At 37.8% G+C, this 25,332-nt stretch overlaps 1 protein-coding gene across 2 annotated transcripts; it reads left to right on the top strand.

Moving 5' to 3' along the window:
* The first annotated feature begins 514 nt into the window (after window positions 1–514).
* Window positions 515–24,936, top strand: BIRC2 (baculoviral IAP repeat containing 2). 2 transcript variants are annotated; one of them, XM_004015974.6, is made up of 9 exons: window positions 515–669; window positions 2,343–4,471; window positions 4,565–4,664; window positions 9,171–9,249; window positions 9,853–9,901; window positions 17,213–17,467; window positions 21,443–21,697; window positions 22,419–22,457; window positions 23,052–24,936. In XM_004015974.6, exons 2-9 carry the CDS (start codon window positions 3,571–3,573, stop codon window positions 23,243–23,245), a joined length of 1,872 nt encoding a protein of 623 aa, XP_004016023.2. In that variant the 5' UTR covers window positions 515–669; window positions 2,343–3,570; the 3' UTR covers window positions 23,246–24,936. The 2 variants fall into 2 exon arrangements, with proteins under 2 accessions (XP_004016023.2, XP_011950709.2); XM_012095319.5 differs by lacking the exon at window positions 17,213–17,467.
* The last annotated feature ends 396 nt before the right edge of the window (window positions 24,937–25,332 follow it).

The raw sequence follows: 25,332 nt of genomic DNA, 5'->3' as shown, positions 1-25,332 counted from the left end.
CAGTGTCTGATTATAAAATTTATTCTCTGATGCTGTTCTGCCGTCCAACACTTTTTTTCCATTTCCACGGCCAGCTGTCGAAGGTTGACGTTACGCAGCCGCTGAGACCGTTACAACTATTCATTTAATGGAAGCCCAAACGCCGGCAGGTTGCCTCCACCCCGGGACGTGGTCACCCGCGCTGACGCGACCCCGAACGCGCGACGCCGGGGAGAGGCGCTTCGCCGGAACGGGGGCGTTTCTGCAGGGCTTCCCGCGGCTCGCGCTTCGTCACGTGCCCTTCAGGAGAAGGTCAGGAACGGCGAGGGAAAGAAACGTCAAAAGTGCCCACGCCGCGAGATGAAAGGTCCGATTACCAAGCTGAGGCCCGGCTCGTAGCCCCCGCCAGCTGACCTATGGCCGCGCCCTCCCGCCCGCGCGCACTCCCCGAGCCGCGCCAGACCCGCACTTCCGCCCTCAGCCACCCCGGCGCCCTCGGGCTGCGTGACGTGATCCCGGCCGGCGCGCTGACGTCAGCGGGCGTCGGCGTGGGCCTCGCGCGGGCGGGGAGCCTGTGGCGCGCTGGAGCCCAGGCACCCGGCCGCCCCCTTCTGCCGGTGTCGTTGTTCAAGGGGCTGAGGAGGCTCCGGGAGGCTAAGCCGTTTCCGCGTTTGCTGCGTCGGCCTCGCGGTGAGTGCAGCTCCTTCCGGGCCCTGCGGTGCGAGGCGGCGTGGGGCGCGCGGGCCTGTGGGGCTCGCTTCCCTGCAGCTGCAGTTGGGAGGATTGGGATGACTGGGCCGGGGCCTATCGGCCGGGAGCTGGGGGATCGCGGCGAGCTCTCCGGTCTCCTCTCGCAGATTCTGTTTCATTCGGAAGCCCCAACTCCAAAAGTTGCAGTCGAAAGTAAATTTTTTAAATTGACCTGTTGGCAAGCCTCCGCTGGCCGCCGCCCACTTTTGTGGCCGTTGGACTCAGCCCAAGATGTTGGTCAAGCTTCTGCAGGGTTTTAAACTTAGCCCTCGGTGGTGTTTTGTTTAGAAGGAGAACAGTCTGTGGGAGCGGGGTCTCCTGTTTTAGATCGCTCCAGCCGCGCTCTGCCACTTTCGTGGTCCACTGTGTTGTGAGAAATAGCGCTGGGAAATTAAAACTCCGGTTTCCCTTCTTTTCCCTTGCAGTCTGTCTCTCGGCCTCAACCCCCGAAGCCACAAGTTTGCTTTAAGAGGGCAAACCACTGTAGGGTGGCTGTGGACAAAAGTCTTTTAAGACAGAACGCCAAGTTCTGGTGTAACAGAAGCTTTCTTTTCTTTTTTTTTTTTAGTTTTAACTCAAATATTTTATTTATTTTTTAATTTTTATTTTTTTATTTTTTAATTTTAAAATCTTTAATTCTTACATGCGTTCCCAAACATGAACCCCCCTCCCACCTCCCTCCCCATAACATCTCTCTGGGTCATCCCATGCACCAGCCCCAAGCATGCTGCATCCTGCGTCAGACATAGACTGGCGATTCAATTCTTACATGAAAGTATACATGTTAGAATGCCATTCTCCCAAATCATCCCACCCTCTCCCTCTCTCTCTGAGTCCAAAAGTCCGTTATACACATCTGTGTCTTTTTTCCTGTCTCTTGCAAGGGGTCGCATTCCCAAGGCCAGTGTTTCACAGAGCCGTTGTGGGGTGTGTTGTTTTTGAGCTACTTTCTGTGGCTGCTCCTTTGGATTGTAAGGGCGTTGTAGGGCGTTGTAGAGTTAAAGGGTCATCATGTATTAATGAGTTCCTGACACATTTTACTCTCACTGGTGAGTTTTCCGAGTTCTGGAGAAACTTGGTATTAAAGAATAAAGAACATTGTGAGCGCGCACTCGTGTCCGATTCTTTGCGACCCCAGAGGCTGTAGCCCGCTAAGCTGCTCTGTCCATGGAATTTTCCAGGCAATACTGGAATGGGTTGTGTGTATTAAATCGTCTAAATAACTGCTGCACTGTTGCTGATGGGTGCCCTCTCTTTCAGCACTAGTGCCCCTTTGCCTCTAGCAAACTGCCAGAGATATTACCCTTAAAGTATGTATTAAAGTTGTCACCAGAGGAAGAGAGGAGACCAAGAACAAAATAGGTTTCTGTGTCCATCTTTCTTCAAAGTTGTACGTTAAAAGAAATGCATATTTAATGCTATTGGCAATATATTGCATTTATTTTGATAAAGAGATTTTCTAATTAGTTTTGGTGACAAATTGCTGAAATTTAAGATGTATTATCTAAAGTAAATCACTTTTAGAATTTATTGAATAAGTTGAAAGAAATATATAAATTGTATTCACGGTGAAAATGCAGTTTTCTAAAATAGCCTTTGTTTTTCCTTTTCAGATTTACAGCCCTGAAGATCTACGTTTTTCCCCCTTATTTTTTCCCCTGCAGTAATAAATCCCATTATGGACACCCAGAAACTTTATAAAGGGATATAGTTTGAATTCTGCAGAGTGTAATTTTGTGTATGACTTATACTTTTAAAATATGAAGGGTTTTCAGAAACAAGGCTGCTGCTGCTAGTAGAATTAGTGGCATATTATGCATGAGCAGTGTTGGTGGTAGAGTATCTTGTTAGGCATTTGTGATAATACTAGAACAGTCAAGCTGTATCTTGATAAACTTGATTTACCTTTAAATACAAAATGAGTGATATTATAAGTGCATGATTCTTAAATGAAAGACAAGTTATGTAAAAAGGTTCTGCTGTAGAAACTTTATGGTTAACTAGTTAAGTTTATGGAGACAATACCTTCAGTTGACCAAATATAATAAAGTGGTATGCAAAGTTAGGAAGAAAGACAACATAATATTAATGCTGCAGAAAATGAAAACAAATATAGACAGTATTAACAAAGATGAGTTAGCAGCTGGTGAGTTTTAACATCGTGCACAGTATAACAGATTTAGGTTCAGCAATGCTTGTAGGTGTTGACATCCTCCAAAATTGTTAACTGAAGCTACTTTAACTTTCTTAAGTAAATACTATGATGATAAGCTATGTGAAATTAGCCTTTAGATAATGTGACCATATGAAGACTTATTGTTTACTAGAATAAAAGATTTTTTTATAAAAAATATATTAAAGTGCTTGGAGGGAAAGAAGTCTGCATATAGTTTTTTTCTCTTGTAGGATGGCCATTAATTGGCTTGATATCCAGGCTTTGTAATTTGTAACCAAAAGCAAATAAAAGGCATAAGTATTGTGTCTTTGTTTAGAATTTTGGGAATATAAACTTCCTTGAAAAATCAAGGAGTGTTAACATATTTTCAAAAGTGTCTCAACTTCTTTCAGTCTGTTTAGTATTATACCAAATAGTGAACAGAGATAGCACTTGAGTTAATATAGTCCTAAAGAGTATTAAATAGTATTTTGATAATATAGGAGAGAGAGTCATCCTACCTGAGTGTAAATTCAGATGTAAATCCAGTAAAGAAGGTGTAGTGAATTTTATGTAAGTAGGAGCCCATCATTTGATTCTTTTTTATGGTAAAAAAAAAAATCTAATGTGAAGAGAAGAAAAATTTCATGTAAAGGATTTTTGCTGTCAAAAAGTAAAAATCACTCATGCACAAAACTACCTCCCAAAGACTTGTCCTGGATCCCTCGTATCGAAAAATTAAGAGTGTGATGGAAGATAGCACAGTCTTGTCAAATTGGACAAGTGGCAACAAACAAAAAATGACATACGACTTTTCATGTGAGCTCTACCGAATGTCTACATATTCAACTTTCCCCACCGGTGTTCCTGTCTCAGAAAGGAGTCTTGCTCGTGCTGGTTTTTATTATACTGGTGTGAATGACAAGGTCAAATGCTTCTGTTGTGGCCTGATGCTGGATAACTGGAAACAAGGAGACAATCCTATTGAGAAGCATAAACAACTGTATCCGAGCTGTAGCTTTGTTCAGAATCTAGTTTCTGTTACTAGTCTGGAATCCACTTCTAAGAATGCTTCTTCTCCAATGAGAAACAGTTTTACTCACTCATTATCACCCACTTTGGAACATGGTAGATCATTCAGTGGTTCTTATTCCAACCTTTCACCAAACCCTATTAATTCTCGAGCAGTCGAAGACTTTTCCCCACTGAGGACTAACCCCTACAGTTATGCCATGAGTACTGAAGAAGCGAGATTTCTTACTTATCAAATGTGGCCATTAACCTTTCTGTCACCGTCAGAATTGACAAGAGCTGGCTTTTATTATATAGGACCTGGAGACAGGGTAGCCTGTTTTGCCTGTGGTGGGACGCTAAATAACTGGGAACCAAAGGATGATGCTATGTTAGAACACCAGAGAAATTTTCCCAACTGTCCATTTTTGGAAAATTCTCTGGGAACGCTGAGGTTCAGCATTTCCAATTTGAGTATGCAGACACATGCAGCTCGCCTGAGAACATTTATGTACTGGCCATCTACTGTACCAGTTCAGCCCGAGCAGCTTGCAAGTGCTGGTTTCTATTATGTAGGTAAGAGAATGTATAGCTGTATGTTTTATCTAGTTCATTTTGATTAATATATTAGAACACGTGTGTATTCAGTTATTCTTGTGTTTTCTTTAGGTCGCAATGATGATGTCAAGTGCTTTTGTTGTGATGGTGGCTTAAGGTGTTGGGAATCTGGAGATGACCCATGGGTAGAACACGCCAAATGGTTTCCAAGGTAATTGTTTTGAAAGGTATTTGTATATACAACTCTGTGTGTAAAAGATGTAGGCATGTTTGTGTATTTTAAGTTTACATTTCAGTATAAGAAAGCTTCTTTATACCATTAGAGAATTAGCCTTTTAAGACACCAAATTGTAACAGTTATTTTGGTAGAAAAATGTAGAATATTCTGTGATTTTTTTCTTTTATAAACCATGTGTTCAGGATATAATTTAACTTATTCTTGATGCCTCATTCACAGTTGTGGCCATACATTACATTTATGTATTTTCCATTTTGTTTAAAGTATTATAAAAATATGTAAAGTAGAGCAAAAAGGCGATACATTAGGAAAAGATAAGGAAAAAGAAAAACAAGGGACATTAAATGAATCTAGGAATAGGACAAATATAAAAATGCATATAATAAAAACCTAATTGTATAATCAGTTTTAAGTGATTATAATTGTAAATTATTTTTTTCTGTACAGTTTTATCTTTTTGTGATATGTCATGTATCTCTCTTTAGTCACTCTGTTTCTACCAGTATGTCCTATTTTTTTTTTTACTATAGCCTGGAAAGAATTTAGAGGCAGTGCTGTGGGTGGAATGTTATTGAGTAGTTGTATGAACTTGGACAAGTCATGTGACCCCTTTGAGCCTTTCCTCATCTATAAAATGAGGAATTTGGAATAGGTAATACTGTCTTTTTAAAAAATTATAAAATGTACATAACATAAAATTTGCTATTTTATCCATTTTTAAGTATACAGTTTTGTGGCATTAAGTACATTCACCTTATTCCTCATTCATTACTACTGTCAATTTCCAAACATTTTTTATCTTCCCAAACTGAATCTTGTATTCATTTCATTAATTCCTTATATTCCCAGCCCCTGGCAACCACCATTCTACTTTCTGTCTCTGTGAATTCAACTATTTTAGGTACTTTATAAGAGTGGAATCATATCATATAGATAATGTTTCGACTGGTGAGTGACTTTCCTAATAATGAGGAATCTCTAAATTTTTTTTTTTTAGGAAAAATCATGTTTTATTGTCATAATTGTATTTATTTTTGGCGTCTCTGTGTGGCTTCTGGGATCTCAGTCCTTATTCAGGGATTGAACCTGGGCAACAGCAGTGAAAACACCAAGTCCTAACTACTGGACCACCAGGAAATTCCCAGTTGTCAGAATTTTAAATGACTTGATTGTCCTTGGCTCTACGAGATTGGCTTATTCTGTAATTTGGAATTTAATACTATATTAAAAAGACAAAAACAGCTTTCTGATTAACAGTGTTTCATTTGCTATAATTTTTCCTTTAGAAAACAAGACCAAACAAAATCTTGGTTTACTTCTGTAATTAGTGTTTTGCTTGAAATGGTTACATAAGGGAAAAGGCCAGAAGTACTTTTTGTAAACACTTCTGAAAACAACAAATTTCAATTGTGGATAGTCTTTCATCTCAGAAAATGAAAATCCAAAGTGGATAATCATTATCATTGTATTTTTAACACAGTTTATTTATTCACTTATTAAATATTTGTATGCCTACTAGCTACTATTTTACTTCTGTTATTTCTCTCTCTTTTTTAAAAATTATTATTTTTTCTTTTTTTAAAATTAATTTAATTTTATTTTTTTAATTTTAAAATCTTTAATTCTTACATGCGTTCCCAAACATGACCCCCCCTCCCACCTTCCTCCCCACAACATCTCTCTGGGTCATCCCCATGCACCAGCCCCAAGCATGCTGCACCCTACGTCAGACATGGACTGGCGATTCAATTCTTACATGATAGTATACATGTTAGAATTCCCATTCTCCCAAATCATCCCACCCTCTCCCTCTCCCTCTGATGTTATTTCTCTCTTAACATTTTTATTCATAATCATTCAAAAGAATTTCCTTTTTCATAATTACTAATATTTACACGACAGTGTGGAATCAAATGAAAAGTCAATCCAAAGCAAAACGAAGAAGAACCAAATTAAAGAGAAAGGCAAAAATTGTGGTACTGTTATTACATATGAGGTTGAAACTGGTAGATAAAGGCTGATTTTGCAGCAGACCAGTAAGAATACTGGGATCCTGTTGATTGAGCATGATAATTCATGATAGTCACAGCATTATCTGGTGGCAAGAGTCTTAGGAATAAGTAGTTAGAAGTAACAGTGGAAAATCATGATGATCTTTTTTTCCCCCTTCTAATATCATTTTTTAAAAATTGAAATACAGTTAACATACATAATATGTTTCAGGTGTGCTGTGTCCTGATTTGATGTTTGCATATATAATGTTGTTACCATGATAAGCCTAGTAACCATCTGCCCCTATACAGTTATTGCAATATTGTTGACCATATTAAAATTTTTTTTTTTCTTTGAAGTATAAAAATTGCTTTTGGCTTCCCTTGTGACTCAGACAGTAAAGAATCTGCCTGTAATGCAAGAGACCTGGGTTTGATCTCTGGGTGGGGAAGATCCCCTGGAGAAGGGAATGTCTGCCCACTCCAGGATTCTTGCCTGGAGAACTCTATGGACAGAGGAGCCTCGCGGGCTACAGTCCATGGAGTTCACAAAGACTCGGCCACGACTGAGCGACTAACACTTCAACAACAAAGTCATAATTGCTTCTAACCACATTGTTTTTGCTGTATGTATATTATGTCCCCATGGCTTATTTATTTTATCATTGAATTTTATATCTAAATCACTTTCACCTATTTCCCTATATGCTTGTGAATACTACTTTAGATGCTGGAGATATTAACAGTGAATAAGATACGACAGAAATCTTAGTCCTCATAGAATTTATTGGAAGGAGGAAATATGGAGCAGCCAATGTTCAGTATACTTCCTATCTTTAATCATTATAAGTTAATCCCAGAATAAAAATAATTTAGACCTATATTAAGATCAGGAACAAGCTGTGTTCTCGGCATGATGACTTGAGTCATGAGCATGTTTACATGATCTCTACTAAATCTACCTCAGTCACCACCTGAAGGACATTGGGTTGTTTCCATTTTGGAGCAATAATGAGTAAAGCCACTCTAAAAATTAGTAAACCTTTGTGAACTTGTTTTCATTTCATTTAGGTAAATACTTTAAATACTTAGAATTGGGATTAGTGGGTTGGATGGCAAGTTTTATTTACCATTGTAACTTTAGAAGAAACTACCAGATTGTTTTCTGAAGTGGCTGTATCATTTTAAATTCACACCAGGAATGTATGAGACCTCCAAGTATTCCAGATTCTTAATGACATGTGGTAGTATCTTTTTTATTTTAGCCATTCTAATAGATGTGTAGTGGTATTTCACTGTGATTTTAATTAGCATTTCCTTAGTGATTAATGATGTTTATTTGTTGTCTATATAAGTTGTCCCTCAGTGTCAGCAAGGAATTGGTTCCAGGACACTCCCAGGGTTTCCCCTCAAGAAACCAAAATCCATGGGTGCTCAAGTTCCTCATAAGACATAGTAGAGTCAGCCCTTTGTATCTGTGGGTTCTTCATTCTTGGAACTGTGTTTTCTTTGATGAAGTGTCTCTTTTCAAGAAGTTGTTTTTTTTTTTTAATTGCTAGGTTTTGAGAGTTCTTAATGTATTCTAGATACAGGTTCTGCATCAGGTGTGTTCTGGAACATTTCAGTCTGTGACTTTCTTTTTTATCTTTTTAACAGTGTATTTGATGAGCAGGAGTTTTTAATTTTGATGATGTCAGTTTATCAATTTATCTTTTATGGATTATGCTGTTGGTTTATTAGCTAAGAAATCTTTACTTAACCTAAGGACAAAAAGATTGTCTCCTGTGTTTTCTTCTAGAAGTTATATTGTTTTAGGTTTTGTATTTAAGCATCTGGTCCATTTTTAGTTTGTTTCTGTGTACAGTATGGACATAGATAAAGGCTAATATTTATGAATATTGAGTTGTCTATGTCCATTTGTTGAAAAATCAAAAGGGAAGAAATAGAAACAAATGTTATATGAACTTCCTGGAATAACCATTGAGAAATTCTAGTAATTTGAAAGCAAGTATTTGGGAAACACTGTCACAGTATATATAGATGAAAATACTTGATACTCTATTTTTTTAGGGGATTTGTGCTTTCTGTATAATGGAAGAGTGGACAGTGGAGAAAGATTAGCAGTCATTTTGTGAAAGATCATATTTTAGGCATACCACATTACAGTTCCTGAAACTTATGTTAAACTCGCAAAGTAAATTGTCTGGAACAGCATTTTCTAAGTCTTAGCTTTTTCTCCTTTGAGGTCCAGACTCCTTTATTGTTGTATTAATGTAATTAAAAAAATCAGAATGTATCAATACATAGTAAAAATTTGTGATGTTTTATGAGAATTTTGTTTCTGTTAGGTGTATATGTGTACTAGGTTGTGATGTAAAATGTTTGTACTATGGGATATAGTCCAAGAGTTTGAAAACCGCATTTCTAGAATGATCAGAGTATATTTTTGGCATAAAAGAATTTTAAAAATTTTCCTTTTATGTTTTAGGTGTGAGTTCTTGATACGCATGAAAGGGCAGGAGTTTGTTAGTGAGATTCAAGCTAGATATCCTCATCTTCTTGAACAGGTAAATATGTTTTTATAATTGGCAACATTGGATTCTCCTAGATAACAATTACAAAATATGATTAAAAGTGATCTTTATATCTTTTTAAAGTTAATTATAGTTATATGTTTTATGTCCATCTTAATGACACTTTTAAGTTTTATTTTCAGACTACCTTGTCTGTTCATGGCTTTTAAAAACTATTTTTTAGTTTTTTGAAAAGTCACATAACCTGCCCCTGTACAGATTTGTGGTAGGGTTGGAGAAGAGTCTTTAGTATCTACTCCGTCTTTTTGAGAAAAATAAACAAAAAATAACTTTTTAGGAATTTGGAACCTCAGAGAGTGGTTAAGCTGAAATACAACTTTCTAAGTGGAATGAGAAACCATTAATACTTTTTCCTGCTTTCCTGATACTTAAATTCTAATATGGAATTAACTGAAGTTTAAGGAAATATTTTATGGTGATTAAGATAAAGCATAGCAAAGTGCAGTATGTAAACTACCCAGTTTTCAAAGCATGTGCATAGTACTTAAGATAAACTTACCTTAATGTTGCTATGCTCAGATTGTTTGAGATTCTGGATTTTACCTTTTTTTTTTTTTTTTTTGTCCTGTTTCATAGCTGTTGTCAACTGCAAATACTCCTGGAGATGAAAATGCTGATCCACCAAGTATGTATGAAAATATCCCGAATAAAGAATAGGATTTAAGAGTATTGAAAATAAAAGTTTGTATATAAAGGATTTCTAGGGTTATAGAAAAAAGTGCTAAGAAGTTAGCTAATAAATATTATGTACGTTTTCTATCCTCTAGAGAAGGGAATGGCAACCCACTCCAGTATTCTTGCCTGGAGAATTCCATGGACAGAGGAGCCTGGCAGGCTGCAGTCCATGGGGTTGCAGAGAGTCGGACATGACTGAGCGACTGAGCACATACACACACATCTATCTTCTAAGATTCATGACATTTTTAGAGGATTCTTGGAAGTATTCTAGTTTTTGTTCTTAAAGTGCTTATATTCTAATTGGGGAGACAAAATAGGAATACCAAATGAGAGGAGCAAATAGTAAGCCCTCCAAAGAGGGAAAATTTGGTATAAACTATCATGTTTGGAAAGGGCCAGGTTACATGATTTGAGAATTGGGCTAGAAAAGTATTTGCCTGGTATGTAGTATTTTAGTGCAAGGGTAGGAAATACATATTCTGATTATAGTTTATAATTTTAGCTACATCTGGCATTTAGTGTAAAGTGTTATTTAGTCTGCTGTTACCTTAGTAACTTTCTGTCTGGATGATCTAACCAGTGTTGGGAGTGGGATATTGAAGTTCCCTTCTATTATCATATTCCTCTGTATTTCTCCCTTTAGTTATGCTAATACTTGCTTTGGATATTTAGATGTGCCAGTGTTGTTGTTGCATATAAGTTTACAATTGTTTTATGTATTCTTGATGAGTTGACCCCTTCATCACTGTGTATAGTGATTTTCTTTGTCTCTTAGCACTAATTTTGACTGAAAGTTTATTTTACTTTATGTAAGTAGAGCAACTCCCCATCACTTTTGATTATCATTTGCATAGAACTTTTTAATCTTTTCACTTTCAGCCTTTTATATCTTTCCGCTTCAAGTCTTTCTGTGTCCTTAAAGCTAAGGTGATTCTTTTGTAAGCTGCATACTGTTAGATCTTATGGGGTTTTTAAATCCATTCAGCCATTCTGTGTCTTTGATGGAGAATTTAGTCTATTTACATTTAAAATAGTTACTGATATATAAGGACTTTTTGCTGTGTTTTTGTTAATTGTTTTCTATTTTTTTTTTCTTTTAATTCCTTTGTTCATTTCTTCTCTTGGCTGTCTTTATCTCTGACTTAATTTCTGTAGTAGTGTACTTTAATTTCTCTATTGTATTTTCTGTATCTACTGTAGGTTTTTTCTTTGTGTTTACCATGACGCTTACATAAAATATCTTACAGATATAATAGCCTGTGTTAAGCTGATAACAACTTATCTTCAATCGTTTAGAGAAACTCTACAGTTTACGTATCCTTACCCCATGTTTTACACTATTGATGTCCTACTTTATATCTCTTTTTATTCCGCATCTAGTAACGAATTACTGGAGTTGTAGTTGTTAGTATTGTTTTTTATTTTTCTGTATTTTTCTATAGTACTCCTTTTTAAACAAAATTTTATTGAAATATAGTGGATTTACAGTGTTATGTAGTTTTAGGTGTACAGCATAGTGATTCTGTGATACTATATATTCATTCTTTATCAGATTCCTTTCCCATATAGTTTGTAGTAGAATATTGAGTAGAGTTTTCTGTGCTATTCAATAGGTCTTTGTTGGTTATCTCTTTTTTATATAGTAGTGTGTGTATGATAATCCCATGCTCCTAATTTATCCCTTTCCCCAGAGTTTCCTCTTTGGCAGTCATAGGTTGGTTTCTGAAATCTATGAGTCTGTTTCTGTTTTGTAAGTTAATTTAAATCATTTTTAAAAAACATTTAGATATCCCATATGAGCAATATCATATGTTTGTCTTTCTCTGTCTGACTTAGTTTGTTAATCTCTGGGTCCATTCATGTTGCTTCAAATGGCATTATTTCGTTCTTTCTTTGTGGCTGAGTGAATTCCATTATATCCTCTGTCAGTGGACATTTCGGTTTCTTCCATGTCTGGCTGGGCTTTCCAGGTGGCTCAGTGGTAAAGAATCCACCTGCAAAGCAGGAGGTGTGGATTTGATCAGTCCCTGGGTTGGGAGGATTCCCTGGAGAAGCAGATGGCAACCCACTCCAGCAGAACTTTTGCATGGGAAATCTCATGGACAGAGGAGCCTGGAGGACTACAGTCTATGGGGTCACAAGAGTTGGACACAGCTTGGTGACTAAACAACAATGTCTTGACTATTGTAAATAGTGCTGCAGTGAACAGTTGAGGTTTTTGAATTATGGTTTTCTGCAGATATATGCCCAGGAGTAGGATTATTGAGTCATACGGTAGTTACAGTTTTAGTTTTTTAAGAAACCTCCATACTGTTCTCCATAGTGGTTATAACCAATGTACATTCCCACCAATAGTGAAGGAGGGTTCTCTTTTTCTTCACCCCCCCTCCAGCATTTATTTTTGTAGACTTTGTTATTAGCTGTTCTGACCAGTGTGAGGTGATACCTCATTGTAGTTTTCATTTCTATTTCTGTGATAACTGGTGATGCTCAGCATCCTTTCATGTGCCTTTTGGCCATCTGTATGTCTTTAGATGATCTTCTGTCTCTTTTTGATTGGGTTTGTTGTTTTTACATAGAGCTGCATGAACTCTTTGTATATTTCGGAGATTAATCCCTTGTCAGTCACTTTGCAAATATTTTCTCCCATTCTGTAGGTTGTCTTTTTGTTTTGTTTATGGTTTCCTTTGCTGTGCAAAATGTATTACTATTTTTTTAACTTACACTAGACATACAATTACAGTATAGTGTGTTTTGAATTTGACCTGCATACTTAATTTTACCAGTTAAGTTTTATACTTTTATATGTTTTCATGTTATTACTTAAGGTCTCTTCATTTTAACTTGAAGAAATCATTTTAGCATTTTTTGTAAAACAGGTTTCATATTCATGAACTCTCAACTTCTGTTTGATTGGAATGTCTTTATTTTTCCTTCATTTCTGAAGGACAATTTTGCCAGTATTTGTTTTGCTGAAAGTTGTACTTTATTTTGGTTTCAAAGGATTCGTTAACAAAAGAAACTGCTTGTTACACACAAATAAGCAGTTTCAATATTTAATATTCAATAATTAATTTGGCTTTATTTCAGTGTACAGTCATTAAAAGAAAAGAAATAGAAACAGTAAGCAGAAATAATAGCATATACATCTCTGCTGCTGCTGCTGCTAAGTCGCTTCAGTTGTGTCCGACTCTGTGCGACCCCACAGACGGCAGCCCATTGGGCTCCGCCATCCCTGGGATTCTCCAGGCAAGAACACTGGAGTGGGTTGCCGTTTCCTTGTCCAATGCATGAAAGTGAAAAGTGAAAGTGAAGTCACTCAGTCGTGTCTGACTCAGCAACCCCATGGACTGCAGCCTACCAGGCTCCTCAATCCATGGTAGTTTCCAGGCAAGAGTACTGGAGTGGGATGCCATTGCCTTCTCCAATATACATCTCTACATTGGGCCAATACCCACGTTAATCTAGTATTGAACAGTGCTGGAAGTCCCATGTAACAGCAGTCTAGAGTCCTAACTGGGAAAGGGTCCTGTCAGTACATCCACCACACAGGCCAGACTTCAGATTGCAGCTTTGGGAGGTCCTGCTTATGATCCTAGGCCACAAACTGATAACAGTTTGCATGCAAAAATGCAGTTCAGGTTTTTCTTTAACTTTTACAATGCTGTTTGTTTCATCTTGTGAGTCATAAAGTTCTTTAGACTCTGGGGGCCTGAGTAGGTTCCCGCGGCTTAAGAAATTCTAAGGCTGGATTTCCCTAGTGGTCCAGTAGTTAAGAATCAACCAGCTAATGCAGGGACACCAGTTCAATCCCTGGTCTGGGAAGATTCCACATGCTGCAGAGCAGTTAAGCCCATATGCTATAGCTACTGAGCCCGTGCGAAACCTGCACATTGCAACTAGAGAAAGCCTGTGCAGCAAACAGACCCAGTGCAACCAAAAACAAATAAATGAATAAATAAATAATCAAACATAAAGTACTCATTAAAAAAAAATCCAAGACCCACTCCCTTTCTTACCTGAAGTGCTGCTTGACTTGCTGGTAATGATTGATGTTCATGCATGCAGGCAGGCATGTAGTCCAGGCAAGGTTAGAAGTCGGTTAGAGGTATGCTCCCCTACTTCTGAAGCCTGAACAAGACTACCTTCATTTTTAATTTTCCAGTGTTCTTGGTTGGCATTTGTTTTTCTTTTAGCACTTGGATATATTAAGTCTTTCTCTCCTAGCCTGGAAGGTTTCTGCAGAGAAATGTGCTGATAGCCTTAGGGGGTTCCCTTGTATGTAATAATTCATTTTTTCCTTGCTGCTTTCAAAATGCTTTGTCTTTTTATTTTTAATATTTTGACTATAATGTGTCTTGGAATAATCTCTGGCCTGATCTTGCTTGGGGTTCTCTGTACTTGCTATTTCTGGATATCCGTATCTCTCCCAAGATTTGGGAACTGAAGTTTTAAGCTGTTATTTCTTGAAGTAAACTTTCTACCCCTTTTTTCTGTCTTCTGGGATTCCTGTGATGTTCATCTGCTTGGTGGTGCCCTGTAATTCATGTGGTCTTCCGTCACTCTTTTTTATTCTCTTTTTGTTCCTATAACTGGCTAATTTCAAATGATCTCCGTTTGGGTTCTCATTCTTTTTTTCTGCATGATCAAGTCTGTTGAATTTCTCTATTGATTTTTAGTTCTGTGCTTTTATTCTTCAGCTCCAGGTTTTCTGTTTGATTCTTTTTTCTTTCTTTTGATTAAACTTCTGATTTTGGTTTCTATTTCTTGTTTAAACTTCAGATTTTGTTCATGCATTGTTATTTTCATTTCATTTAGTTGTTTACCGTTCTCTTGAATTTTATTGAGTTTCTTTAAGGTGACTGTTGAGTTCATTGTGAGACATCATAAATCTTCATTTCTTTGAGGTCAGTCTGGATGTTTATTAGTTTCTTTTGATGGTGTTGTATGTGCCTGATTTATATATTTATATGCTATATGTAGCCTGGCCATAGTATCTGTACATTTGAGGGAGCAAACACCATTTCCAGTTTTTACTGATTGGTCTTGCCAGGTGAGGCCCTTCTTCTGTCAATTTTGATGGATACAGAGCTGTTTTGGGGTCTGTTGCTGGGACCATAGTCAGGAATTCAAGCACCTGGGTACAAGCCAGTCTTCTCAAAATCGCTCTCCTTGGTTTTGGAATACACAAGGCTTTCAGAATCTTATATCTCAATCACAGAGCCTCTCACAAAGGCACTTTGGTCCTTGGATGGATTCCAAATTGTTGTTGAGTAGGGATCCAGATGGGAGACATCTTAATTAGCAATCTTGCTATCATTACTCTCTTGTATCCTTCTTAAGGTATCGTCCTCACTTGGCTTCCTGGACACCACATTGTTGATTTTCCCATTACCCTGGTTGATCATGAACAATTTCCTTTGGTGGGTACTCCTTTTTCAAACCTCTTAAGTGATGGAGTGCCCCTCAACATTCAGCCCAAAGGTAGTTCTCCATTTCCTGAGCTACAGACTAGCATGTTCAACCACCTGTTTAAATCTCTGCTTGTTTATAATGGATTTCTCAAGAGTTATAGGACCAGAGCAAACATTTTCTCCCTGCCCTTCGTACCTCAGATGTGCTTCTTCTCTGGTCTTCCCTGCTCAGTTAATGGTCTCCACTTGCTGAGGTTGACTTAAGTTAGACATCATCCCTGATTCCTCCTTTTACTTTGTATATTTAAGCTATTAAAAGTCCTTTCATCTCTATCTTTATAATATGTCCCAAATCTTACCACTTCTCTTCATCGTCACCACTGTTAACCTGATTCAAGCTTCTATCACCTTTTGTCATAAAATCCTAACAGGTCTCCCTGATTCCATTTTACCTCACTAAAGTTTATCACAGAGCTGCCAGAATCATTTTTTGGAAAAAACAAATCAGGTTTTATCAGTCCTAGAATATTCTAGCAGACTTAAAATATAAACTCCTCACAAGGCTTTACATGATCTAGGCCTCACCCTACTCTCTGACCTGCTCTCTGACTCTGCACTGCCTTACTATTTCTTGAATAATATCAAGCTTTCCTCTTGACTTGAGGCTTTTATACTCGCTGTTCTCTTTGCCTGAAAGACTTCAGATATTCTCACACTCATTCCTTATCATAGAGTTGTTTGCTCTGCTGTTACCCATTCAGACAGGGTTCCACATACATTTGAGCAAGGGAGCACACACACAGTGTATATTTACGTTTATTATACAACAGTTTTCCAGCAGATGGCAGTAAAGTATCTTGAAGAATGATGTCTTTTTGTAATTTTCACAAAAGTGCCACATTGGCTGGCATAGACCCTGTTATCAGAAAATGCCTCTCTGATCACCCTGAATGTCCTCCTGCTGCTTCCTAGTTTGTCTTAACACCTTATTCTGCTTTATTTTCTTCAGAATATGTGTTGCTATCTGAAGTCATTATTTTAATTCTTTAATCACATTTTTTAAAATCACGTTTTTAGATGTATTCTGTATGAATTAGTCTTCCACTTTACTGTTCTTCCCACTTGACTGTTCTTCCCATCTTTGTTTTTTCTGCTTCATATATCCACCTCTTCAGGTCCTGTCTATCCTTCAGGTTCAGACTCTTGTGTGATCTTTTTCATTAAGTCTTTGTTTATTTCTCCCACTTTCCTAGCTGAATTGAGATTATTCTCACTTCTAAATTTGTGTAGCATCTCAGTTTCCAAAAATAAACTCTGTACAACGGAGTCATTTGAGGAATTTTTAGGATATTCTTATGTTCCATCCCTAAAGACTCTTAACTAAGTAGGTCTAAGGTGTGGGAATTGGTATTTTTTTAGAGTACAGCCTGTTACTGGGCTTCCTTGGTGGCTCAGTGGTAAAGAACCTGCCTGCCAATGCAGGAGTCATGGGTTCGATCCCTGGGTTGGGAATATCCCCTGGAGAAGGAAATGGCAGCCCTCTCCAGTATTTTTGCCTGGGAATTCCTATGGGCAGAGGAGCTTGGTGGGCTATCGTCCATGGGGTCACAGAAGAGTCAGACACAACTTAGCAACTGAACAACAATAAGAGCAGCCTGTAACTGCACTCTCATTTGATCCTTATCAGGTTCAGACTTTGGTTGGAGTTATAGGTAACGTGCATACAGCTCATCTCCATTACCAGGATATAATCACCCCTAAAGTAAAGATTATATCAGAGTCATTATTGTTCCCTATATTTTTATATTTATGGAATTTACCCAAATATATATCTTTTAAAATAGTTGTTCAGTTTGGACCTGGAGAAAGTTCTTCAGACGATGCAGTCATGATGAATACACCTGTGGTTAAAGCTGCCTTGGAAATGGGCTTTAGTAGAAGCCTGGTAAAACGGACAGTTCAGAGTAAAATCCTAACAACTGGAGAGAATTACAAAACAGTTAATGATATTGTGTCAGCACTTCTCAATGCTGAAGATGAGAAAAGAGAAGAAGAGGAGGAGGAAGAGAAGGAAAGACAAACTGAAGAAACAGCATCAGGTATTTGGGAATGTTAGTCCCCTGGATTATTTCCACTGAGGTCTCATAGGATTGTCTCACGTGTTGCAGCACAGTGAGTATCCCTGTCTCTCCACTAACTGGTGGCAGCCAGCAGTCATTTCCAAACCTCACATCCCCTTCACTGTGAGCAATGTATTACCTTAGTTGAGAATCACTGACTACAGTTTTTTTTGTTTTTGAACATTTTTTTTCCTCCCCAAGAAGATCCCTGATTTATGCTAATCAGAGGATTTTGTCATAATTTCTTTCTTGAGCTATATTGCCTTTCTTCCTCTTACATTAACAGATTTAAACTGTTTAGAAAAAGTAAGATTTTAAAGCTGGGGGCCTGTCTCATTTCTACTTATTTTCTTAAAGTTCCTTTAAATCATATTTTTAACATGGTATTTTACTGTCTAATCCTAGCTTAGTGATCCTTATAAAAAAATAAAATCCATGATGAAATTCTAGGATTTGATAAGAAGCACCTCCCCAACCCAAAGATCGTAGGGAATTGATTTTGGTATTCATCCATATTATGTTAAGCTTCAGACTTCCACAACAAGTCTTCTGAGTAATTCCTTTAACAAATACTAACTGAAAATGATCACCTGTACCAAGTACTGTGCTTCTTATGGTGCTTACTTTCAAGGAGCTTAGAGACTAGCTGTGGAAACTAGTATGCAAAAAGATAGGGTTACAGGGCCAGTAGAGGTGAAGGTTGCATACATAGTGTAAATTTGACTGTCGGATTGGAAAACACTTTCTCTTTAAGCTTGTAAGTAATGATAGGAATAGTTTGAGAACTGTATCATTTGGCTGTGTAGCAAAATATTTAAGGTCTGATTTCTAGTTGAGACGAATTTGTTTAAATCCTGGCTCTGTCAGTTACCAGCTTGGCGATTAATTTAACCAGAACTCTTGTTTTCTCACCTGTAAAACAGGGATGATAGTAGTACAAATTGCATGGGGCAGCTATAGGAATTAAATGAGATGTTACAAGTAAAACAGTTTAGCGCCTTTACCTAGCACATCAAAATTTTTTTAAAGTAGATTGTCTTGGGAAGTGGCAGGGTCTTTGTGCAAGAAAGGGCCCAGGGATAGTGAGATTATTAACCAGAGGGCAGGAGGAGAAGGGGAGGACAGAAGATGAGATGGTTGGATGGCCTCACTGACTAGGAGACTTGAGTTTGAGCAAATTCTGGGAGATAGTGAAGGACTCCTGGAGTGCTGGAGTTCATGGGGTCCAAAGAGTCGGACATGACTGACCAGCTGAATGACAACAACAATAAAATACACGTTAAATGAAATCACTCTAATAAACTTGGGCACCATAGTTTTGTGACTTTTTTGTACTTTGTAAGGTTCAGAGAAAAGTCTTGAATTACAGCTTGAAATTGTTTCTTAATAATCAAAAAAAGAATAGAGAGGAAGAGTTTAGGATGCTAATAAGAGAAGATAATTAAAACACCTGACTGATACATAGATTAGAATGGGACATAAGCGAAGCCAGAAGACAACTCTTGTTAATAGGGTTGGAAATGACATAGAGCTACAGCATCAGGTGAAGAACAAATCTGTTAGTAGTAAGGTGAATTATTAAGGCAGAAGGATATAAGTTATGGGCAGAGAAGGGACTTTTATAATTTTGAGATGAGTAGTGTGTTTCACTTCTTGGTGGTTGTTCAGTCACTCAGTCATGTCCAACTCTTTGCAACCCCAAGGAAATGGTCTTATTTTTTTAAACAACTTTATAATAGACTTCTTTATTTTTCATTAAACTTGTAAATATAGAGATGTACAAATGCTAAAGCCTTTGTGTGGATCATAGCAAGCTGTGGAAAACTTTTTAAAGAGAGGGGAATACCAGACCATCTTATCTGTCTCCCGAGAAACGTGTATGCGAGTCAAGAAGCATGACTGATTGGTTCAGGATTGAGAAAGGGTGTCTGTTGTCACCTGTTTATTTAACCTATACCCTGAGCACATCGTGAGAAATGCCAGGCTGGATGAGTTACAAGCTGGAGTCAAGACAGGCGGGAGAAACATCAACAACCTCAGATATGTGGATGAAACTGCTATAATGGCAGAAAGGAAAGAGGAACTAAAGAACCTCTTGATGATGATGAAGAAGAGTGAAAAAGGTGGCTTAAGATTAAATATTAAAAAAACTAAGATCATGGCATCTGGCCCCATTACTTCATGGCAAATAGAAAGGGAAAAGGTGAAAATAGTGACACATTTCCTCTTCTTGGACTTTAAAATCATTGCAGATGGTTACTGCAGCCATGAAATCAGAAGATGATTGCTTCTTGGCAGGATAGCTATGACAAACCTAGACAGTATGTTGAAAACAGAGACAGCATTCTGCCAACAAAGGTCCGTATAGTCAAAGCTATGGTGGTCATGTACGGTTGGGAGAGCTGGACCATAAAGAAGGCAGAGCACCAAAGAATTGATGCCTTTGAACTGTGGTGCTGGAGAAGACTCCTGAGAGTCCCTTGGACAGCAGGGAGATCAAAGCATTTAGTCCAAAACGAAATCAACCCTGAGTATTTATTGGAAGGACTGAACAGCAACTTTTTTTTTAAAAGCTGAAAGAAGGCAATTAAATATTGGTGATTGGGGCATCAAAAGAGGAAGTTTTTGAAAAATACTTCAGGAATTTATGGATTTTGTGTGGTTTAAGGTTAAAGGAGAAAACATTACTTTAAAAACAAGACTAGGCTTGATTCATATGCATTCTTTTTAAATTGCTATAAACCTAGACATTTATAAAATATTGGTAGCCAACTATGTGCCAGATACTGTGATAAATACTTCATATATATCTCATTTAATCCTTACAACTCTTTGAGAAAGGTACTATTATTATCTACATTTTACAGATGAGGAAACTGAGGTGTATGAAGGTTACAGCACATAGCTACTAAGTGGCTGTGCCTGTGTGGGCAGCTAGGTCTGTCCTAACTCTGCAGCTCAAACTCTTCAGCACTGCTTACTGCTTTTATTCCCCACCCCAACCCCCCAACTCTGGGTCTTTGTTGCTGAGTGCAGTCTGTTCCCTAGTTGCAGCGAATAGGAGCTGCTCTCTGTCGCGGAGTGCGGGCTTCTCACTGCGCTGTCTTCTCTTGGCGCAGAACACTGGCTCTAGGCCTGTGGGTTGTGCTGCATGAACTCAATAGGTGCAGGGCTCTAGGGTGCAGGCTCAGCAGTTGGGGAGCACAGGCTTAGTTGTAACATGTGGAACCTTCCTGGACCAGAGATCAAACCCATGTCCCTTGCATTGGCAGGCAGATTCTTAACCAGTGGACCACCAGGGAAATCCTGTTTACTACTTCTTAAACATGAAGTTCAAGAGAGTAGGAGACTTGATTCTACAACTGATTCTTCCTGTGACATTGGACAGTTCACTCATTCCTCCTGAGTCTTTCTTACCCTATCTGAAAATAAACATTCATAACTGACTTGTTTAATTGATAGGATCTCTTTATCTAATGAGACAATTCATATGAAAATGCTTATAAACAATGCGATATAATGCAAAGAAAAGTCAGTATTTCACTGGGGCAAAGTATAGAGGTGGCACATTTATACTATCCTCTAAAATTCTCTTCCTACTTTCTGCAGGATAAAGCAGGATTCTAAGATATGTTAAAAGATAAAATGTTACAGAAAAACCCAAAGCAAATTTTTGGCCAACCCAATATATAGACTTAAGTAGGTTACAAAAACAGAGGCCATGTGTATACTACATACTATGCCATAGTATAGTATGTATACTATATACATACCAAATCATCTGAAAGTTTTCCAAATGACAGACATGAAGATGCAGACAAGTAATTTTGTTCTTTTTTTTCTAGCTCCTATTTAGTGTCATAATTGTTCATTGGGTTGGTTGTTAGTGACTATGAGTGTGGTTGGAGCAGTTTATAATCTAATATATTTTTTCTTTTTTTTTTAACATTGAAGATGATTTGTCATTACTTCGGAGGAATAGAATGGCTCTCTTTCAACAGTTGACGTGTGTGCTTCCTATCCTGGATAATCTTTTAAAGGCCAATGTAATTAATAAACAGGAGCATGATATTATTAAGCAAAAAACACAGATACCTTTACAAGCAAGAGAACTGATTGATACTGTTTTAGTTAAAGGAAATAGTGCTGCCAACATCTTCAAAAACTGTCTTAAGGAAATTGACCCTACATTGTATAAGAACTTGTTTGGTGAGTTTGTTGTACAGTTATTTTTAGAATTGTGTTCATGTTTGTGTTTGATAAATAAATTGAATCCAGTTAGCAAACTGTGTACATTTAACTTGTTCTAAAAAAGTGAAGTCTTTTAATGCCCGAGTAGCTTGGCTAAATAATACCCTATGATATACAACTAAAATCTATGTATTCAACACATAGTAGGGGAAAAATAATATGTAGTAGGCAAAGCAGTCTTGTATTTGGTAGAGTAATGCTTTAAAAAATTTTTTTAATTGAGGTGTAAGTAGTTTACTGTATTGTGTTAGTTCCAGGTATACAACAGTTATTTAAAATTTTTTAGATTATATTCCATTTATAGTTATTGTAAAATATTGGCTATTTTCTCTGTGCTATACAATGGACCTTGTAGCGTGTTTATTTTATACACAGTAGTTTGTACCTGTTAATCTTTCTACCCCTGTTTTGCCCACCCCCACTGGAAGTAGTGCCGCCACTAGTTTGTTCTCTATATCTATGTCTGCGTCTTTTATGTCATGTTCACTAGTTTTATGTTTTAGATTCCGCATATACATGGTAACATAGTGTTTCTCTGTGTAACAGAAATAAGTCTTAGTGACTAATTTCACTAAGCACAATACAGTCCTGGTCCCATCCGTGTTGTTGCACGTGACAGAATTTTATTTCTGTGGCTGAATGTTAGAGTAATGTTTTTTGTATGTTTTTCTTTCCTCAGTGGAAAAGAATATGAAGTATATTCCAACAGATGTTTCAGGTAAAACAAAATTAAGACTTGGGACCAACATAAAATATTACCCTTTAAAAAAATTATTTGTTTGTTTATTATTTTTGGCTGTGCTGGGTCTTTGTTCCTGCGCAGGCTTTCTCTAGTTGCGGTGAGTGGAGGCTGCTCTCCATTGTAGTGCACAGGCTTTTCATTATGGTGGCTTCTGTTGCAGAGCACAGGTTCTGGGGTGCACAGGCTTCAATAGTCATGGTGTGTGGGCTCAATAGCTGTGGTTCCCGGGCTCTAGAGCACAGGCTCAGTAGTTGTGGTTCCCGGGTTCTAGAGCATAGGCTCAGTAGTTGCGGTTCCCGGGCTCCAGAGCACCGGCTTCAGTAGTTGCAGTGCATGGGCTCAATAGCTGTGGCTCCTGGGCTCTAGAGCACAGGCTCAGTAGTTGTGGTGCACAGGCTTAGTTGCTCCATGACATGTGGGATCTTCCTGGATCAGGGATTGAACTTGTGTCTCCTGCATTGGCAGGCAGATTTCTTCACCACTGAGCCACCAGGGAAGCCCCTACCCTTTTATTTTTGTAATGGATGGTAAAGTAGAAACTGAATTTCACTGAGGTTTTTGTTGTTATAGGTCTGTCCCTGGAAGAACAGTTGAGAAGGCTGCAAGAAGAAAGAACTTGTAAAGTGTGTATGGACAAAGAAGTTTCTATTGTATTCATTCCTTGTGGTCATCTGGTAGTATGCCAGGAATGTGCCCCTTCTCTAAGAAAATGCCCTATTTGCAGAGGTATAATTAAGGGTACTGTTCGTACATTTCTCTCATAAAAGAAAAATAAGCTGTATGTTAGCTTATATAAATCTTTAAAATGTTGTTTGAAGTAAAAAAAGGAATTACTGACTCCTTAATTAGTAACATTTGTATTCTCTGCTTTCTTTGGTACTAGTACTCGTGTTTCAAAAAAATGGTGTCACATATAATATTTAATCTTAATCTCTGTTTATATGAAAAGTAAGGTTTATGTTTGAGCTGTGTTAGTGTACATATGCACACACAGAAGAAGTTAAAAGAGCAGTGTTAATGCTGTTATGTATTATTTTAGGAGTGACTGGATCTGGTATTCTTTCTGAAAGCATTGAGTACTACTTTAGAGTACAGTTGAAAAGAACTGGAAACCAGGAACTCTGGAGTTTATCACAGTTATATTGCCAGATGCTCACTGGTTCTTTTTCAGCTGTGTTCTTTTTCAAATAGTGGTACAGCGTTGAGACAGGGTCCTGGTTCCTACTCAAAAAAAATATGCATAACAATGTCTTTGAGTTCTACAGAACTGGGGCCCCCACCCAGGTGGAGGATGGTAACTTGAGGCTGAACACAAGATTTCTGGAGCACCGTTCTGTTGCCTCACCAGTAACCAATCAGGAAAAAGTCACACACCCTGAAGCCCTCATCCCAAATGTTGCCTCCTGTTTCTGGGGACCAGTGATGACCATCCTGTTAAGTTTCGTGTTTGACCCCTGTCTATTTCATCTCTGAGAGGAGCCAACAGTTTCAAGCTAAATTGCTGTTACTACAAGGTGAATGCTGTTTCAAGCACAGAATACCTCAACTTAGATCAGGTAGAGAGAGACTTCTGCTTTGCTAGGAGGCCTACGCCCATGCACAGCAGGAAGAAGTTATAGAAGAAAGAGACTTCCACTCCAGTTCCCAAGAAGGATCTTGAGTTTGAAGTCTCCTAGCAGGGAGTTGTTAGGGGAAGCACACTGACTGAAACCGCCCACCCTGGCCAGGCACCATAGTAACCATTTGCAAGAGTTGTTTTATGACAGGAGGTCCTGGTATGGAACACGGAACTAATAAGCCACCACCAACCGGAAGAGCTTAGGAAAGCTCAAAATGAGACAGCACATGTCCAACCACCTCCCAGAATCCTCACCTCTGGTATCCATCTTGGCTGAACAAGGCGTGCACCACCAGGAAGGACTCTGAGTCAGAATAATTGTCTAAAGACAACCCAGAAACTAATCCCATCACTGTAAAACCCAAGACTGCCAGAGCAGTTCTCCTGGGTTCCCTCACGCTACTGCTTTCCACCTGGGTGCCCCTTCCTGATAAAATCTCTTGCTTTGTCAGCAAAAAAAAAAAAAAAAAAAAAAGGTGTCATATATAATATTTAATCTTAATCTCTGTTTATATGAAAAGTAAGATTTATGTTTGAGCTGTGTTAGTGTACATATGTGTACACAGGAGAAGTTAAAGGAGCAGTGTTAATGCTGTTATGTATCATTTTAGGAGTGACTGGATCTGGTATTCTTTCTGAAAGCCTTGAGTACTACTTTAGAGTATTGTTGAAAAGAACTGGAAACCAGGAACTCTGGAGTTTATCACAGTTACATTTCCAAATTCTCATTGGTTCTTTTTCAGTTGTGTTGTAACATAAGGATTTTTCTCTTAGTGGTATAAAAGTTTTTCCCCAGTTTGTGAGAAACATCTTAATAAAAGGTCTTTAAAAAGACTACATCATTTCACACCAGTTTTTTTTTGTTGTTGTTCTGCTTTATAATTTCCATAAACTTTCATAAAGTTATATGAGAATGAGGTAATGTACATAAGCATAGTACTTGTCACATTGTAAGCAGTTCAAATGCTAATTATTAAAAAATTGAATTCATAAAACAAATTACCAAAAAATATTTTTTTAAATAATAGTGAAATTTATGAGAATTTCTTTCAGATGACTGTATCTGTCTAGTTGGTTTGTATATTGTAGATACTATTTGAATTAAAAATCCATATCAAACATTCTTAACAAAATTATGTAAATCTTCATTTGGATTTAAGAAAATAGTGTCATCATTTTGTTGTAGAAGTGTTCATGGGAGGTTGAATACAGCCAATGGTAAGTATGTTCTTT

This window comes from Ovis aries, chromosome 15 (assembly GCF_016772045.2).
Source record: "Ovis aries strain OAR_USU_Benz2616 breed Rambouillet chromosome 15, ARS-UI_Ramb_v3.0, whole genome shotgun sequence".
NCBI classification, from domain to species: Eukaryota; Metazoa; Chordata; class Mammalia; order Artiodactyla; family Bovidae; genus Ovis; species Ovis aries.
The sequence above is the reverse complement of the archived record's forward strand: the minus strand, read 5'-3'. Positions and strand labels throughout refer to the sequence as shown.

Coding starts and splice junctions, on each gene's coding strand:
- BIRC2 (XM_004015974.6), top strand. CDS start 3,571: ATGCACAAAACTACCTCCCAAAGACTTGTCCTGGATCCCTCGTATCGA. Junction 9,902..17,212: donor TGAAAATGCTGATCCACCAA/GTATGTATGAAA, acceptor CTTTTAAAATAG/TTGTTCAGTTTGGACCTGGA. Junction 22,458..23,051: donor TATTCCAACAGATGTTTCAG/GTAAAACAAAAT, acceptor TTGTTGTTATAG/GTCTGTCCCTGGAAGAACAG.